Source organism: Formica exsecta, unplaced genomic scaffold (genome assembly GCF_003651465.1).
Source record: "Formica exsecta isolate Colony F162 unplaced genomic scaffold, ASM365146v1 scaffold333, whole genome shotgun sequence".
Lineage (NCBI taxonomy): Eukaryota > Metazoa > Arthropoda > Insecta > Hymenoptera > Formicidae > Formica > Formica exsecta.
In genome coordinates this window covers 884,092-901,811 of record NW_021850582.1, presented here as the reverse complement: position 1 = coordinate 901,811, position 17,720 = coordinate 884,092, and the positions used below count along the sequence as shown (strand labels likewise).

At 30.0% G+C, this 17,720-nt stretch overlaps 3 protein-coding genes across 7 annotated transcripts; 1 reads left to right on the top strand and 2 right to left on the bottom strand.

Annotated features, from left to right (window-relative positions):
* Positions 1-525: 525 nt before the first annotated feature.
* LOC115238366 (synembryn) lies at positions 526-6,391 on the bottom strand. Its single transcript, XM_029812111.1, has 10 exons — positions 6,141-6,391; positions 5,744-5,883; positions 5,182-5,294; positions 4,696-4,991; positions 4,445-4,611; positions 4,110-4,359; positions 3,669-3,813; positions 3,405-3,570; positions 3,209-3,328; positions 526-2,969 (listed from the first exon to the last, which is right to left on the bottom strand). Exons 1-10 carry the CDS (start codon positions 6,231-6,233, stop codon positions 2,843-2,845), a joined length of 1,617 nt encoding a protein of 538 aa, XP_029667971.1. The 5' UTR covers positions 6,234-6,391; the 3' UTR covers positions 526-2,842.
* Positions 6,392-6,590: 199 nt separating this feature from the next.
* Positions 6,591-11,213, top strand: LOC115238363 (myotubularin-related protein 6). 4 transcript variants are annotated; one of them, XM_029812105.1, is made up of 13 exons: positions 6,591-6,869; positions 7,112-7,243; positions 7,336-7,498; positions 7,682-7,839; positions 7,918-8,043; positions 8,113-8,247; positions 8,769-8,901; positions 9,000-9,226; positions 9,461-9,711; positions 9,807-9,950; positions 10,036-10,162; positions 10,365-10,616; positions 10,698-11,213. In XM_029812105.1, exons 1-13 carry the CDS (start codon positions 6,846-6,848, stop codon positions 10,839-10,841), a joined length of 2,016 nt encoding a protein of 671 aa, XP_029667965.1. In that variant the 5' UTR covers positions 6,591-6,845; the 3' UTR covers positions 10,842-11,213. The 4 variants fall into 4 exon arrangements, with proteins under 4 accessions (XP_029667965.1, XP_029667966.1, XP_029667967.1 ...); XM_029812106.1 differs by having other exon boundaries at positions 6,652-6,869; positions 7,130-7,243; XM_029812107.1 differs by having other exon boundaries at positions 6,653-6,869; positions 7,104-7,243.
* On the bottom strand, positions 10,992-17,714 carry LOC115238364 (calnexin). 2 transcript variants are annotated; one of them, XM_029812110.1, is made up of 10 exons: positions 17,574-17,714; positions 17,245-17,434; positions 17,149-17,161; positions 15,242-15,497; positions 14,827-15,122; positions 13,925-14,584; positions 13,699-13,839; positions 12,886-13,005; positions 12,469-12,660; positions 10,992-12,319 (listed from the first exon to the last, which is right to left on the bottom strand). In XM_029812110.1, the coding sequence occupies exons 1-10, from the start codon at positions 17,647-17,649 to the stop codon at positions 12,263-12,265; spliced, it is 2,001 nt and encodes a 666-aa protein (XP_029667970.1). In that variant the 5' UTR covers positions 17,650-17,714; the 3' UTR covers positions 10,992-12,262. The 2 variants fall into 2 exon arrangements, with proteins under 2 accessions (XP_029667970.1, XP_029667969.1); XM_029812109.1 differs by lacking the exons at positions 17,149-17,161; positions 17,245-17,434; positions 17,574-17,714 and adding an exon at positions 15,855-16,255.
* Positions 17,715-17,720: the final 6 nt, after the last annotated feature.

Genomic DNA, 17,720 nt, shown 5'->3' with positions numbered 1-17,720 from the left:
ATATTATTTATATATTGTTTTGTTTAATTGGTTTTATAAATTTCTTGATATAGTTGTATCTCTCTCTTATTTGAGAGAAGATAAGAAAAAGAACGTTATCGCGATCGGTTTCTATTGCACAACAATTTATTTGCATTTTAGTTGTGTTCTTTTTCACGTTTATTTCGTTTTTGCTTTAATTTTTTAATTGTTGTCATATTCTCTTTTTTTTCTTTGTTTGAAATACTCAATTTGAGGTGGCATGACAACGAATTGTATTATAGTTTGTCGTACTACTTCATTGAAAGGAGCAGAAGAGAGCGATTATAGTTCGTATAGATATAATGAGTATTCATGTTAATTGTAACTTTACGATTTAACTGCATTCCAAAAATCAATCATTTTATCCTTCACACACATTTTATGAGATAGAGAAATTAAATTCTTTAGTGCCAAAACAGACTAATCAGAGTATTTATATAACATGTATATTGCTTACGACTTGTTTTTATTCCTTATGAGTTTATTTTATTCGTCTCTTTTGAGTTTTTTTTTTTTTTTCGCGTCGTGTCGGGATATCGAAGTTTTTAGAGTAAGAAGACAAAAATTATAAGATTAAATCCTTGCTTAGTCAGTTAAAGTACAAATATTTAATATATTCTATCTTTAGACGATAAGTGTAACGCGAAAGGCGTGTTAAAAGGCGTATATACTGTTACTTGGTTTCATTCCTCAAACAGCACTAGCTTTATTTATTTGCATTAGTTTACACAATGTAATACTTAACAGGCTGAGAAATGAGGGTAAAAGAGAAATGCTTTCGCCATTGCCCTGTATATACATACACACGACACACATACGCGTGTAATATTTATTTTAAATATTACAACACATGTTCCTTTTGGAAGTACTTTGTTTACATATCAAATTGACCACTAAACACGCGTTACATACAGTTGCATTCCAACTTGGTATGCTAAAAGGTGTCGACGTTTCAAGTAGCATACCCACGAATATATCCCTGATCTCTCCCACGTTTCCATTTTATTTTTTAAGTAGCAATTGCAAGGCTGAACGAGAACAACTTTTTACGGTAAAGCGATTACATTTATTTATCGTATTCGGTATTATCGGTTTCGTAAAAGGCTTTTTTTGTTAGCAACAGATTGACTTGTCATAAGCGCGAAAAATAAGCATCTGTTGTTTTAATATCAAGAACAATCGCTTTACCGAAAGTTTAGCCTGGCTCCGATACATTTATCTATGCAAAATTAGTTTAGTATTAGTTTCTCTCGGATTTATATTTAACACACATGAATAACATGTATTCGGAATGAACTTTTCAATTATTTAACTTGTGTTATATGCATTATGTCTGTAATAGAACTGTCTTGTGTGCGAAAACTGATTATGGATTACGCTGTGTAAACCATGTTTTCCTGAAACCTCCATTGGTATTTTCCATAAGAAACGAACTATATCTCTGAAAAAGGAAAAGATTTTAAATGTTCCGACATCACACTTCTACTTCAAAATGTAAACTGTATAAGAATAGTACAACTGATGATGAGAAAAAGGTAAATTGTAATGCAATATGGAAAGCGTGTATACCGATATATTTTTTATATGCTAATGAGATGCCAAGGAGCATGGTCACCTTGTAATGTATTATTTAGAGCTATACACGTCCAGATCGCGCGACTGTGTACACACAAATCAGTTTCCTCGAAAACTATTACTCAGCCTTTGTATTAAGCACCTTCTCCCTCCCCTGTTATCGGACTATTTGAATTTCAAAGTATTTCAATATGTATCTATCTCTTAGTTTACGAATTTTTAATCTTCCAAAGTTTGTCAAGGCTAGTCCCCGAGATATCTGTAACAGATCTACAACTCTCTTTTTTTCCCTCCTTTTATCTTTCTTTTTATTTATCGCATATCAGAGCTTTTTTTCTATATATCTTGTATCTATCTACAAAATTTTAAGTTTCATTTTTATATAAAATATATTCAAATTTAATGGTATTATACGTATACACATCTATATACACTTTTACAAAAAAAAAAGGAAAAAAAAATATTTTAATCTACATACCGTATTACATAATTAAAGATATGGGACATTTGCTACTTATATATATTTGTCAAATGTATTGTATTGAAAATATTTTATTATAGGATGGACACAGAATTTAGCCTTAAAAAAAGATAAATGCTCTCCGTTGATCGTACATTGCTTCATCATATCAACTCAATTTGCCATTGCCTGTCAATTCATATGTACTATCCTATACTAAGATATTCTCAAATGATATATCACTATATGCAGTTATTTGAAACGTGTAGAGATATACATTCTTGTCTGCGCATAGGCTGCAATGCAATAATAATATATTGTGATGCTCACAAAGCACATAACACATTTTACCAAAATTGTAATGTTTAAATATTTCATGTGATTTTGGAGAAACTGTTATATATTTTTTATTTCCTGTCAATTGTTTAATTTGTAATGTTGTTCTTTGTTCTTTTTCAATAAAGTAATCAACTGAATGCCGAATTCTTTTTATTGACAGCGATCTCCTGGAACGCGATTTAATTTATGCGAAACGACTTGTGAATTTTCAACTCGATTTTTTTTCACGCCATATTTTTATCATCGCGTTTTTATGTTTACGGGTATATTTTATGTAATTCTACATCATTTAGACAATCGTTAGTAATATTTATTTAACAAAATGACGATTTTGTACAGGCCTACACACACATATGACAGAGACAAATTATCCACTTTAGACATCTTTATTCGAAAGGATATCGATATATCTACATACAGATCATGTCCTGTATTTTGGAAATATATTTATTCAGAGTCGGAATCCTTCCTGCCGTACTGCTGTCTTGATAATTCGCTCTGTAATTCGAGAACGTGTTCTATGGGTTTCGGTTTCCCATCGTCGCCGATGCGGCAAGGACGCACGATTCCCTCCCTAAGCAACATTGTTTCAAAATATTTTTTTATACATGGAAAGATATATGACCACACATTGTAGCGTTTACAACTGATAATATATTACGGATTTATGTATATACATAGAAAAATAGTAATATTACAAATGCGTAAAAATGACGGCTTTAGGATTAGACGACTGATATGATTGTATATCTCGCGCATATCTTTTTGATTTGTGACGAATAAATAAAGTCTCAATCAATATGCACAACTCACCTCGTTAATTTATCAACAAGATTTACTAGTTGTAAGGCTTCATATTCCTTTTGCGCATCCGTCATACCTTCAAGCGGATTTGATTTGGGATTTTCGAAACATCCGGTTACTGGATTTATTCTTAACATGAAAACCATAATTTATTTATAAAATATACAAGACAGAATTTCATCTCTGAAATAAATCTCATACTTACTGCTCTTTAAACTTTAGATATTCTTCCGTTTCGCTATCTTCCGATTCCGAAGAATAATTCGTTTCCGCCTGGGTAGGCGGAAACGAATTATTAGGCCCTAACAATCCTTTCTTGGCGAACATACCCGCCGCATTTCCGTATCCTGTATATTTCACCATACGGCTAACTGTAGATAATATTTACTATATATTAACTGCGCTATTAATTCTGGAAAGTGTGCTGTAAAAGTTGTGTGAGACACGTTTTAATACAACAGATAAATACCATTCTCTTTACAAAGGATAAATAAAAGTTCTGCAACTAGGTCACGCAATTCCGTGAGAGGCGAAGTTAGTAATTTGCATAACTTGGCCCTTAACGTCGTCCCTTCTTCAGGACGATTCATCACATCCTTTAATGGAGGTAAAATCTGAAACATTTATATTTTATATTTGTAAATTATTTCTACTATATTTAGAATATATTTGGGGCAATTTTAAATTTATATTAATTCTATATTACAATTATTAATTATATAAGATATACGATCAAAATTGTTAAGAAAAATTTATTATTTCTGATGGTAATTTTCTTCTCTGAAAACAAAAGCTTTTTACCCAAATTTTTTTTTTTATTATTCTTTTTCCAAGTAAGTTATTCATGAGAAAATTTCATTACTATAAAAATGATTTATATCTCAATGCTAATTCGATTATGAAATTTTACCTGTAATCTCACATATTTGCGGATAATCTTTTCCGATTTGACAAGTCTGATCAGTGCGGTAACTACTGGAGAGATATTTTCTATCAAATTTATCTTACAGTCTAATCTTTGATCTAAAAATTTAAGTAGAACGCGTATAGCGCTCATATCCATATTTTGATATACACTTTCGCAATCGTCGTTCTCAACAGGTCGTACAATTGGTGTATAGCAGCTAGATGGTATTACAGTCAATAAATTGATGACATTGCTAAAATAGAATAGTAAAAATGTATCAAAATAGATATAATTTTTCTACACATGATAACTATTATATTTATCACAAATATATTTACCTTTCTAGATCATCTTGTTGTAGTGAGTATTTAAAAACTAATAATTTATACAAATTTAACACCAAATTTCTGTATTTCTCTTGATCTTCGACTCCAGTATCATCAGAGTGTATGTACAAATTAAATAGAACCTTCAAAACTTCAAAAACTACCATTATTTCCTCATTCTGAAAATAATAAAAAGATTTAATGTCATTTTTAAATACAAATATATATAAACGTTACTGACATAATGTAATAAATCTCTTTACCTTAATTACAGTTGTCCTATTATCACGATTTTGTGTCACAAATTCCTCTATTATTTTAATGAGATATATATCACCACATAAATCAATTTTTACTATTTCCCTTGTAGATATATTTAAAGCAGTAACGAGAAATAATATTCTCATATCAAATAATTTGATATTGTGAGGAACATTATTTGAATAATTTTTAATTCGATCAATAAGATAAGGCAAAGAAGATACTAATACTTTAGATTGTTGCACTTTTACACTGTTAAATAACAAGTTGCACAACAACTTTAGTGATTCTATTGTATCTGCAATTGAAAGTATTTCAATTTTTTATAATAATACATATATTGATAAATGTAGAAGACATATAGAATACATATAGAATTTATTCTATAAAATTTATACCTTATCTTTCAAATTAAATTATTAATCTAAAAATACATTGTTTTTATTTATCCACTTTATATAAGAAAATTATTTTCTAATCGTTTTTACCAGCTGTATATGAGATTTGTTCTTCTTCGCATATTTTTGTCAAGATTGCATTTTGCAATATAATTTTTATTGCCTCATCGGTAATTAATTCATTCAAATTGGTTTTATCTCGACTAAAACATGAAAATGTATAAAAATTATAGCAAGTGTACAGAAATATTGCCTCCGCTTATAAATTTAAAACATTTTTTTTTTTAAATAATGGATTAGATATATATAATATCTTTCTGTATGACATTTATATTTCTTAAATCTACGAAATAATAGATACATAAATTCTTTATGTATATTAAATATAAAGTTAATCAGAAAAAATAATTGTAACAATTGTTAGGCTGAATATAACACTGCAATTATATATAATATTCAATGACAGAATAATAAATTATTATAATCTATTTATTGTATTGTATTATTATATTGTAATATAATTTATTGATGAATTATTTCTTAAAGAGATTTTACGATAATTATTAGTCACTGTGTGGTTTCTCAGTAATGGTCTATTATAAATATTTTGCACTATTCCATGAGATATATATGTATAACATAATCAAATTACCTGAGTATTCTCAAAGCAGCTAAGTAATGATGATGATGGTCTAGATGAGTGTAATCTGTTAAATAATAAAACAATCTCTTCCATAGCTTCTCTCGTAAACAGTTATTATTCAACTCTTCAAAATTAGTCTTCTTATCATACTAAAACATAAGTTGCAAAACATGAATAATTTATCGTTTATACTATTTTTAAAAGAATGAAAAAGAACGAAAAATATCTTTTTGGGTGTTAGTACATAGAATAGAACAATTAAAATAAAGGAAATCAATTTTTGAATGATTATTTTATGATATAAATTGTTTAAATTTTATCACACAAATTGATGTAAAGTTTTCAATATAAATTTATAAGAAAAATATATTTATTTCTCTCAATAATGTATCACACATATACTCACAATTTTTAGAAACACAACAATACTGTCAGAAAATTCCTCGTATGTGCCAGAAATTAATTTCGAGATCAACTCGTCCGTGTTAACCTTTTCCATATTCGTTTTTTTTAATAATAGGCACTTTTGAATCGCATTATATATTTTATTTCATAATAAATCCGAGTTAGATAAAAGTTTGACAGGTGAATTTTCGTGCACAGGAAATACTTCTTCTTTTTCGTGTAAGGATTGGCTCCGACAAGTCACACGGCCGCACAGGAAATACATTTAGCGAGAAATATTTTCGACAGTTCACATCGATTGTATTCGCCATCTGTCAACTTATCGACTTATCAACTTATAATTTTCAGCACCGATCGATAATGCGTCGATGCATTTGACTTTCTACATTATCTTCTGCAGCTTTTTAAAATTAAAAAAGAAGCTCAAATCTCTCTATAAATGCATATACTCCAAGGTCCAAATGACAGTTCGTGTGGTGTTAGATTGCAATCTGTCATTTTGACAAAAGTGATGAGAGTAGCAGCAATCTTGCCTATTAGTTTTAGTTATCGGACAAGCGATATATACTTAGAGTAAATAACTTTTTTAAACCATTTGTGGAAATTAAATAATGTATTTATCGCGCATATGTTAATCATTGTAGCCTAAATAAAATATAATTATTTAATATCGTACGTGTACAACTTTTTTTCAAAGACTACAAAGATGGAGCAGATAAAGATTCCTAAGGTATTAAGCTCGATTTATAATCTTATTTTAATGTTAATAATACTCATTTTAATGCTTTGCGTAATTATGTCAATAACGAATTAATGGCTTTATTAATAAGGATAGGTGAATGTTAGGATCACACATATAATTTTTATATTTATTAACATTTCTTATTATAATTAAATTATACCAAAAATGTGGTAGCAATTTAAAAAAATTTCCCTATTTTTATATTTATATACATAGTATAAGTTTTCCAGGAAACAATACGTTTGCAGGTAGAAAATGTGAGAATGTTGGACAAATATAGCAATAATCATTCCATCGGTTCTCTTTACTTAACAGTGACACATCTCATTTTTGTTGAAAGAAGTGGCAAAAAGAAAATATGGGTAAATTATATCAGGCTCATAAAAAATTATATCTATTGATCGCTTTGTACAACAAAAGTAATGGTTTTCTTTACATAATGTTATAATTGCAGGTGTTATATACGCACATCTCTAATATAGAGAAACAGCCATTGACAACCACAGGATCGCCATTATACATTAGGTGCAAACATTTCTTCATTATCACGTTTGTTATTCCAAAAGAACGTGATTGTCATGAGATTTATCTCACATTATTAAAATTATCGTGCCCAGGTAACAAATGTTTATATCTCAGTTTTCCTTATTGGTATCTTCTAAGAATCTTTTAATTAACATTAATTAACATTAAATTTTAATGTTAAACTATATTATTTGTTATATGATATAGAACGTATTTTCTAAAAGGCAGTTATATATATATTGGTATGATAATTTATCTTTTCTTTTTCATATTAGCTAGTTTAGAAGATTTGTATTGCTTTAATTATCAAGAGAGTGAAGATACACTACCTCAACATGCAGGATGGAATTTCTTCAATGTGCAGAGTGAATTTCAACGGCAGGGTGTACCAAATGAAGAATGGTCACTTTCATATTTAAATACTAATTATGAGGTATATATCCTCCTCTATTTCTATTCTCAACACGCGTTTTCTATTCTCAATACTGTTAAATCATGTCAATTCTTTCAGCTTTGCGATACTTATCCAAGGTACTTATATGTTCCTAGTACATGTACTAACAATATTTTATTGGGTAGTGCAAAGTTTAGAAGCAGAGGAAGACTACCAGTTTTAACATATTTACATTCAAATAAGGTAAAAAAGGATAAACTGGATATAGCATTTGAGAATGAAATCATTTCAAATAAAATAATATTTTTTTAGGCTGCCATCTGTCGCTGCAGTCAACCACTCTCGGGATTCAGCGCAAGATGTCCCGAAGATGAGCAAATGATGTACAATATATTATGTACAAATCCTAATTCGAGATATATGTATGTTGTGGATACAAGGCCGCGGGTGAGTATTCAATTAAAATATAATTTTCTGTTGTAAAATTGGAGATATTAAATCTTACATTGTACTTCTATATATTTTATATTATCTTTTTCTATTCTTTAACAACAATTTTGACCATTTCTGACATTTTTTTACTTTTTGATTATTTGTATTTCCGGTTTTTTACTTGCTGACTACTAATTTTAAGACTTTTTTGACCGTATTTTACCGTTTATTTTTTATCATTGAGGAGAGTCCAGTCGTGGACAGAAACGTTTGAATTTTATTGGAGTTTTTTATATTGATTCGCGTTTTTATATATTTGTGATTGCGCTTTATCCGTTATTTTAATTAAGACCTGCGCCTTTTATTTTTTGTTTATAAGTTTATCTATTTGATGTTTTGCGTGCTCCTTAAGCCTATTTGTGCATTTGTTTTGATTTCATAGGAGCTTTGTCATTATTTTGAATTATTATTTTCATAGAAAATGTAAGAGATATCTTTGAAACTTAAAACATAATTTGTATTTTTTGTTGGATTAGATTAACGCCTTTGCTAATAGAGCTGCGGGAAAAGGATACGAAAATGAAAATTTCTACGACAATATCAAGTTTCATTTTTTCGGAATAGAAAACATTCATGTGATGAGGACAAGCTTAAATAAACTTTTGGATTGTAAGTGTAAAACTTTCCTGAAAATTACTTATATTGAAGAAATATTACAGTTTCATGTTATTATTAAACCTCTATTTAACTTCTTTATTTAAAAATAGTGCAAAGGTCAACCTCCATGAATGCGTTTTTAAGCGGTCTAGAAAGCAGCGGCTGGTTAAAGCATATTCGTTCCATTTTGGAAACCGCTTGGTTTATTGCACGGGCAATTGCGAACGGTGTGAGCGTAGTGGTTCATTGTAGCGACGGATGGGATCGCACCGCGCAAGTGTGCTCTCTGGCTGCGTTATTATTGGATCCATTTTACAGAACTATCCAAGGTTTTCAAGTAAGTAAACCTGAAACTTATTTCTTAAAATCATTATAGATATAATAATGAATATTATTATACAATAAATACATAAGATAATAATATGATGTTGTTCAAGTTTGTATCTCTTTTTCTCTACATATTGTTTAAGTTTCTATCTTTTTTCTCTATACATTCAATTATCTATTTAAATTTATATATTTTACTCTTTATACATAAATATGGTTTTATTTAAGAAATTTACTTTTTAAGGCTTTAATAGAAAAGGATTGGCTGTCGTTTGGTCATAAATTTAGCGATCGTTGCGGCTACATTAGCAGCGACGGTAAAGAACTTGCGCCGATATTTACGCAGTTTATAGATGCGACGTATCAATTGTTGCAACAGTATCCATACAAATTTCAATTCAATGAATATTTTCTTTTAACATTACACGATCATGTACATAGCTGTCAACATGGCACATTCATCGGAAATTCGGAGAAGGAACGACAAATGCTGAGGTATTCTTTCTCATTCGCATATTCTATATTATTTCCTATGATATGTGATATAAATGAAAAAAAATTTTGATAAAAATTATGAATTATTATTTCAGATTATCCGAGCGAACGTATTCATTGTGGGGTTACTTAGCTAATAATACAAATGAGTATATAAATCCAATCTATAGATGCAATCGTTATAATAATGAGGACTCTGTTGATGTTCTTCAACCTAAATTGGCACCTCAATCTATTGTGTAATAAATATATTACTCTTGTACAAAACTGAAATTTAGATATATAAGCTTATGATGCATGAATGTAACTCGAGTTACTTTTCAGTCTTTGGAGAGGTTTGTACTTCAGATTTGAGAATGGAATACATCCTAGAGAAACGTGCGAAGATCTACTTCTGACAATCCATGATCACACAAGCTCATTAGAGGATCATGTAAAGCTTCTGCTAAAAGTATATATCACAATTTTAACAGAGAACATATATAAAAATAATATTTTAAACTGTAATTTAAGAAAAATGGATCAAATGTTTGTTAATTTATACTTTACTTCAACATATCACAATTTTAACAGAGAACATATATAAAAATAATATTTTAAACTGTAATTTAAGAAAAATGGATCAAATGTTAATTTATACTTTACTTCAATAGCGAGTCAATTCTTTGGGACAATTCTTAAATACAAATAATTCTCAGAAGAAAGGAAAACATAAATTTGATAATAAATTTATGAAGGAGACTTTATCGGAGACTATAATAGAGAACCACGATGAAAAAATGAAAGCTAAATTAAAAGTGAGTCAATTGGAGAATGAATTGAAAACTGTTGCTTTGGAATGGAAATCGTCGCGAAATATAGAAGAATGCGGATGTTCCACCACATTCGATGCCTTTAACAAAAAGGTATATTTGGCAAAGTTGACCCGGACTATAATTTATAACTTAAATCATTCGTTCTTTGTATTTGCGATGATTTTATTTTAGCATCATTGTTGGTCCTGCGGCGACGTATTATGCACAAGATGCATGGCAGTACACACGAAACTACCCGGACATCTATCACAGCGCGCCGTACCTACGTGTAAAACATGCTATCAGAGTTCCGGAATATCCGCCACTAGTCCATAAACTTGATACTTGGTACATAAACTTTTAATGCCGACATATACTTATATAATCCATATTTATATGTATATGTCTCCCAAGCGAAATAATGAAGAAGCCTAGCATATATTATCAAACAGTATGTTGTATGATTTCAATTTCATATGGCTTTTCTATTTCTTTGAATTTTATTTTCTTCAATTTGGTCAATTAATACAAACAACGTAGTACCTGATTAGAGTAATATATACCATATAGACTTATTCTTAACTTAAATGATTCGATAACACATTAAAGTTCGTGAATATTACACCAAATAATTGTAACAATAACGGCAAATTAGTGACGATCAACTATTATAGTACAGTGAGTGATAAATTGATTGCATTTTTCAAGTTACGTATTTTTTTTAATATTAGAAAAAATAGTATATATATATAGTTATTAAAAATTATAAAAACAAAAATTAATTTCCATTGGATAATCTGCCTGCATCGCAGCTAGATTTGATTCTGCTATAATAATCGAAGGATACAATGATTATTGAATTATGAAAAAATCATTTTACGACATCAGTAGCAGGATTCTCTAATGTCTTAGCGACGATTATATCGTTGTCGTTAGCGAGCGATAGTCTATGAGAGTTGCGCTTTTCATCAGGGAATCGACTATATATCTTTAAAACAAAGTGAAGATTACAAAGTGAACAGATTTACTAGATTTTGACAAATAAAATCGTAGATACTCTAGTGAATTTACTCACTTTTGTAATTTTTACATTGTTTTAAGATACATACTCAACCCCCTGGATTGTTCTTGTCTCATTGATTGTCGCTAGTTAACGATATCGAAAACTGTCGAGAGCAAATTACTGCCTGCTACAGATATGTAAATTAACATTACAATGTAAATTAACATCTTTTACGTTCACATTTTAGGTTCATTAGCTTCTTCTCTATCTTTTACTATAATTTATCCCATTGTGACATTAAACATACAAACTGAATAAGATGAATCTGTTTTCAATCTTTAGTTCTAAAACACATTTCATGATCATAAGCAAGAATACATAAATACAATATATTATTAAGGCAGTGTCCAGATTAACGGGACAGCACTCTTGCAAATTTATGATATATATGCATCATACATCACTCATTACACGAAAGCATAGGTAATCTGAGAATGATTTGTTCGAATATATCAATGAAAACTTTTGCATATATATATATATATATACATGAAGTCAAATGTCGATATCCTTAGACAAGGAATTAAATACTTATCGATCACATCATTGCAATGACTGAACTTGCTAGAGTGACTGGTAACCACCTACTATCCACAGTAGCAAATGTGATGTGGAATGTGACAGTATTACATAAATATCAGCAAAGATCGCGTGCACACGCGATAATAATTTCTTTTTATAATTTTTCCTTTTTCTATTCTTTATTTGGTTTTCTTCGTCGTGGTCCTTCACCACTGATTGGTGATGTATCCTGCAACAATTATATGCGTTTTCATGGCTAAAGATTGCAACAATGAAAAAAGAAAAAGGGAATGCATTGTGTATATTACAAAAGTTTAAAATTATGATAATTAAGATTGCAATTTTTCTTATAGAATACTTCAAGATTTCATTACTGACCTTATCACTTTCAATTACTTCCTCTGTTCCAGTCTCTTTCTCTGTATCTTCAGTTTCTTCTGTAGCAGGTTTTTGCTCAGCTAGTTCAGGATTCAAAGATTGATTTTCACTTTCTGCATCTTCCGCGATATCATTGCTTATTCCTAAAGGTGCTTTTTCTTCTTCTTCTTCTTCCTTGAAATCTGATTTATCCTGATATATTTGAAACAATATAAATTACATTTAAATTACTTTTAAAAATATTTCTCTCATTCATATAATAATATTAACAATGAGTAAATAACTCTATATGATAATGATTTTTAATATAATCTACAAAGCAATCAACAAAAAAATATAGCAAAAAAACAAAATATTCACTTTATAATTCCTAAATATTTATGCTACTATGCTTATTTTATATTGAGCACATTGTACCTCTGAATAGCAGCAAAAGTATATTATCAATACTACAGGTACCGCAGCTAGCAATATATATACTGCCCATATCCATGGATGGTCCGCAGTAAATGTCGCGATTCGATTCCATATAGTCCACTGTATCAGATAATCGTAAAATGCTACACATTATGTACACATGAAAGCCTATTATATACGCAGAAAGTATATGTAAATTCTATCATAGCATTAGCAAAGCTTATTGCTAATCTTTAAATGATAACATGATTCCTTTATTACTCAAGGCAGGTGAGGATTGTATATATATGTACATACATATAATTCCTTGATTTTTTACTCTATGTGATTATGTAACTTATTAAAAATTCTAATGTAAAATAAATGCTATATACAAATGTACAATTTATAACATATGCATTATTGCAGAACTAGTGTGTATAGGATGTTACATTTTATCAAACAAATACTTTTAATGTCTACACGCGAATATTGTACCTCGCGAATTTGTTTGTACAAATACCAGATGTAAGCTACAACTGGTATTATACAATATAAAAAGTACAGTGCCCACCAGCCTGGCTTATAATTCATTGCTTTCATCATTCGACCCCATAAAGAATCCTGCATGTTACAATCCATACTAATGTAGAATTAATTTTATCAATCTTCAAATGTATTAAACGTTATATTCAATAAGCTAATTATTAAGTTTCTATATACTTACACGATATTTTCTTTTGCATATCTTTTCTAATATGCACGTTTATATTGTAAAACTATATTGTTATAATGGCGGAATGTTATCTAAGCTATAGATAAAAATATACTTACACTTTCCTCAGCAATTTTAACACGTCGAATTTCAAAGCTATCATCTGCCCATTTCTTTGCAACTTCCTCATCATCTGTTATAATTATATTGTCAAAATATATATCGGGTGACATTGACCACAGCTCAAAACCAACAGCACTCTAAAACACATTTTTACAAGTTAAATATTTCATAATTGTTAATATAATATTAGCACAGTTGAAAAACATTCTGTTATTCACATACAATTGGTAACATTTTGAAGGGATGTTCATCGTTAAAGTATTCAGGATTGTGTATAAGTTTAGGCTTCCATTTTCCCTTGTAATTAGGGTTGTTAATAAGTGGTGCCAGCCATTTTCCTTTATATCGCGGATTTTTCTTCATTCTTTGCTTATAGGGACCGCAACCAGGGGCGTCCGCGCATTTTGGGTTCGATATTTCCGGAGCTTCCCATTCGCCATCCATCTCGACGTCCCAATCATCGGGCTTAACCGAATCCGGATTCGGTATCATTGGCGGTTCGTCCTCGAGCCATCCTTCGGGCATAATGTCTTCTTCATCGACTATTTGTGCTGGAGCATCTTCGTCCCAATCGTCAGGTTTCTCCGCCAATGGATCGGGAATCTTTTCTCTATCATCCCAATCCTCGGGCTGTTTATCGTCGGGGTCCTCTATCTCCAAAGGCGGATTCACAGGAGGCACAAAATCATCTAATAATGAACCCGAATTTAAGATTTTATTATCCACTTTAATCTCATAAATATTATCAGGCCGTATGATCAAAGTATATAGATGTGGCTGTTTATCTTTGAAATAATCTTCCAGTCGATCCTTTGATTTCTTACAATGTTTCTCTGTGATTGTACCGTTCAATGGATTTTTATGTCGAAATATAAAATGGAGCTAGAGATAAAAAATAAATATAATTTTTAGATAGATACATATAAATATTTGGCTTGTTTTCTCTCAGGTGTTAACTGATATTTAATTTATTCCTCATTTCTTCTCACAAACTGACTCAGAAACAAAAAAGTTAAATCTCAATTACTTTTAGTTAATATTTATGAAAACAGATCTATACATAATACATACATATTCTATATGATATATATAAGAAATTGTAAGACAAATATACCCATTAATACCTTATGATCGTTGCCACATTTATCAGGCCCGAACATTATAGTATATGGTGTTTTATCGTGGAATTGTTTCAAGTCTTTATGCTTATCGTCTAATGTGAGCAACTTAAGATAGGCGCCACCACATTCCTGTCCCTCTTGAAAATTAACTTCATACTGTACAATTAGGGGTTTGTCTTCAAAGTAAAATGGCTTAGTTAATAAAGTAGAAACGGCAGCATGTCTAGCTTTGCTCTTAAGCACTAATCCTAGATCTCCATTCTCTGCGTGTTTCTTAAGTTCTTCAACGGACCAAATTCCTAATATGAATAACAAAAAGTTAAATAAATAAAAATATTAAGAAAATTAATTTTATACTCTTTGCTGATTAAAATCTATATTGAATAAATCGTGAAATGTAAGAAAATTCTCTATTAACCATCATATTTGGCAATATCTTCGTCGATATCGTCCTTCTTCGCTTCCGATAACAGCCATGATTTTCTAAATCTCTCTTCGCTATCAAAGTTCTCCGCTAAGTAAGCAAAGCCGGAAGGTTCTGGACTTTTGTAAGACGGTTTCTGTATTTCAGCATTGACACTGCTGTCATGATTCTCATCTGCATTTAATATATTACAATATGCACTAAGATAAACTAATACGACACACGCTACGATTCTTGCCATTTCATATTCCTAAAATAAAGAAAAAAAACGTGTTCAACCTTTTCGTCCAATTCACTAATTTATTTAATCATTAAATTCATTATTAAATTCATTTAATCAAAGGTATTACAAAATATATCTAAGTAAAAAAAAATTCACAAGATTAAAAAAAATAATGCATTCATCTTAAAATATTTAGTTATATTTCTAAAAGTCGAGTCTCAGGCGAAACTTAACCTCAAAATTACAAGATTATGGAATTATATGTATACCTTCGCGAAAGAGACTGTAAAAGCGTGCATGAAATTAACGTGAGTTCTACGTGTACGATTAAATTACATTTACGTTCTACGTAGTGATATTCCGTAGAAAAAAATGTATTCTTACCGGTACGAAGATCTTAGTTCATAGATTCTTTAGATATATGGTACGTCTAAAGGTGGGAAATGCGAGAAAAACGGAATACGTATTATTCAATTATTTAATAACGATAATTTAATCTATTTACACACGTAAGACACCCGCATACACGATGCGTTCCGAAAAGGAGCGGCACTTCCGGAAATTACCGGCGAAATTGTATTAATCAGGGCAATGCCCCCTCTCTCTTTGTATTTAATCGACTCTACAATCAAATTTATTAATCTACTCGATTGCTTATATATGTCTATACACGCATATTCAACGATAAACTAAACGTGCAATGTCAAACGTGTAGAAAAGCAATTTCACTTTCATCAATGACATATATCAAGCTCGAACTCGAACGATATAAATCTGCTCCTGTAGTTCCACATACAATTGTGTTCGAAAAATCTATTTATCGAGTAATGTTTAATTGACCAATCAGAACACAAGGAACAAAAATGTTTTTGTTCTGATTGGTCAATCAAAGTTACACTACCTGATTAGTAAATTTTCGAACGCAATCTCTATGGAACAGTAACGTCATCACGTGAAGTTGAATATGTTCGTTTCAGACACTTTAGTCGAATATCTAGATATTCGTGCATCATGATACAACTCTGAGTTTGGCGGTTGAATTTCTAACGTGTTTTCTCATATTAGATATAAAAAATTAAATATAAAAGATTAAAAGATAATTTCTTTGAAATGCTTACAGAAGGATGTCACACTTTATTTATTGTCAACGATTATCCCACAGCTATCAAATGTAAGACTCGAAATTGATGATAAATATGTTAGTTTTCTTTGAAAAAAGTTGTATCTTTACTGACAATGAATTATATAGTTTAGATATAATTTTAAAAGAATTGTTTCTTAGAATAATTTTAAAGGTTGTTTTCTTAAAAAAAGTTGTATCTTTATTGAATTATATAATTTAGAAATAACAGATAAAAAATACACTTTAGATTAAATTTAAAATAAACAGGTAGATTTATTTTAAGAAAAGAATAGAATTTTAAGAAACGATACTAATTCATAACACTTAATTTATAAACCTTATATACGTAAAATTAATGAAATTAATTCTCAACCATATTATTTATAATTACATTTGCTTAAATATCATCATCTCTTATAAATCTCTCAAATTACATTCTTACCCTTTTACCAAAGAATAGTATACTAAATTAACAAATGCACAATATCTCTAACATTCGAGTAATATTCACTGATTCTTCAGTGGTGGTGAAAAATATCTCGTAACTGTCCTTACAATCATCACAGCACTAAAAATTATTCAATTATTCCAACATTACAATACTTTTACACAGATAACGCACAGACCATAATATAAATTGTATTAGAATACCTTAACATAGCGATTACTCCAGCTGGCATTATTTTCCCACTATTGTAAAATCGATATCCCATCAAGCCTCCAAGGGCCGTGCTAGTTCCTAGAAAAACTGCTACATTGGTTGGATCTTGAGAAGTTTGATAAGCCCCATAGCCCAGAACAGATCCGAAAAGGAGACCAGCTGCCAATGATGGAATAGAACCTTTAAGAAAAAAAAAAATATTAGAATCATATTATTATTTTGAAATTCTCATGTGAGAAAGCTATTAAACATCAAAATATATATCTGTAAAGACTTGTATGGCTGATGATGAACTTGGATGTGAGAATTATAAACTCACTTGATTTCACGTAACCTAATATTCCGCCACCAGCCACCGCAGCAGCATACGCGAACGCGGGGATATCGAAGGGCATTTCTAAAAATTCACGCTTCGAATCTCTTCAATTGTATCGTGTGCTATCACTGTCGAGTGACAAGCGAAATA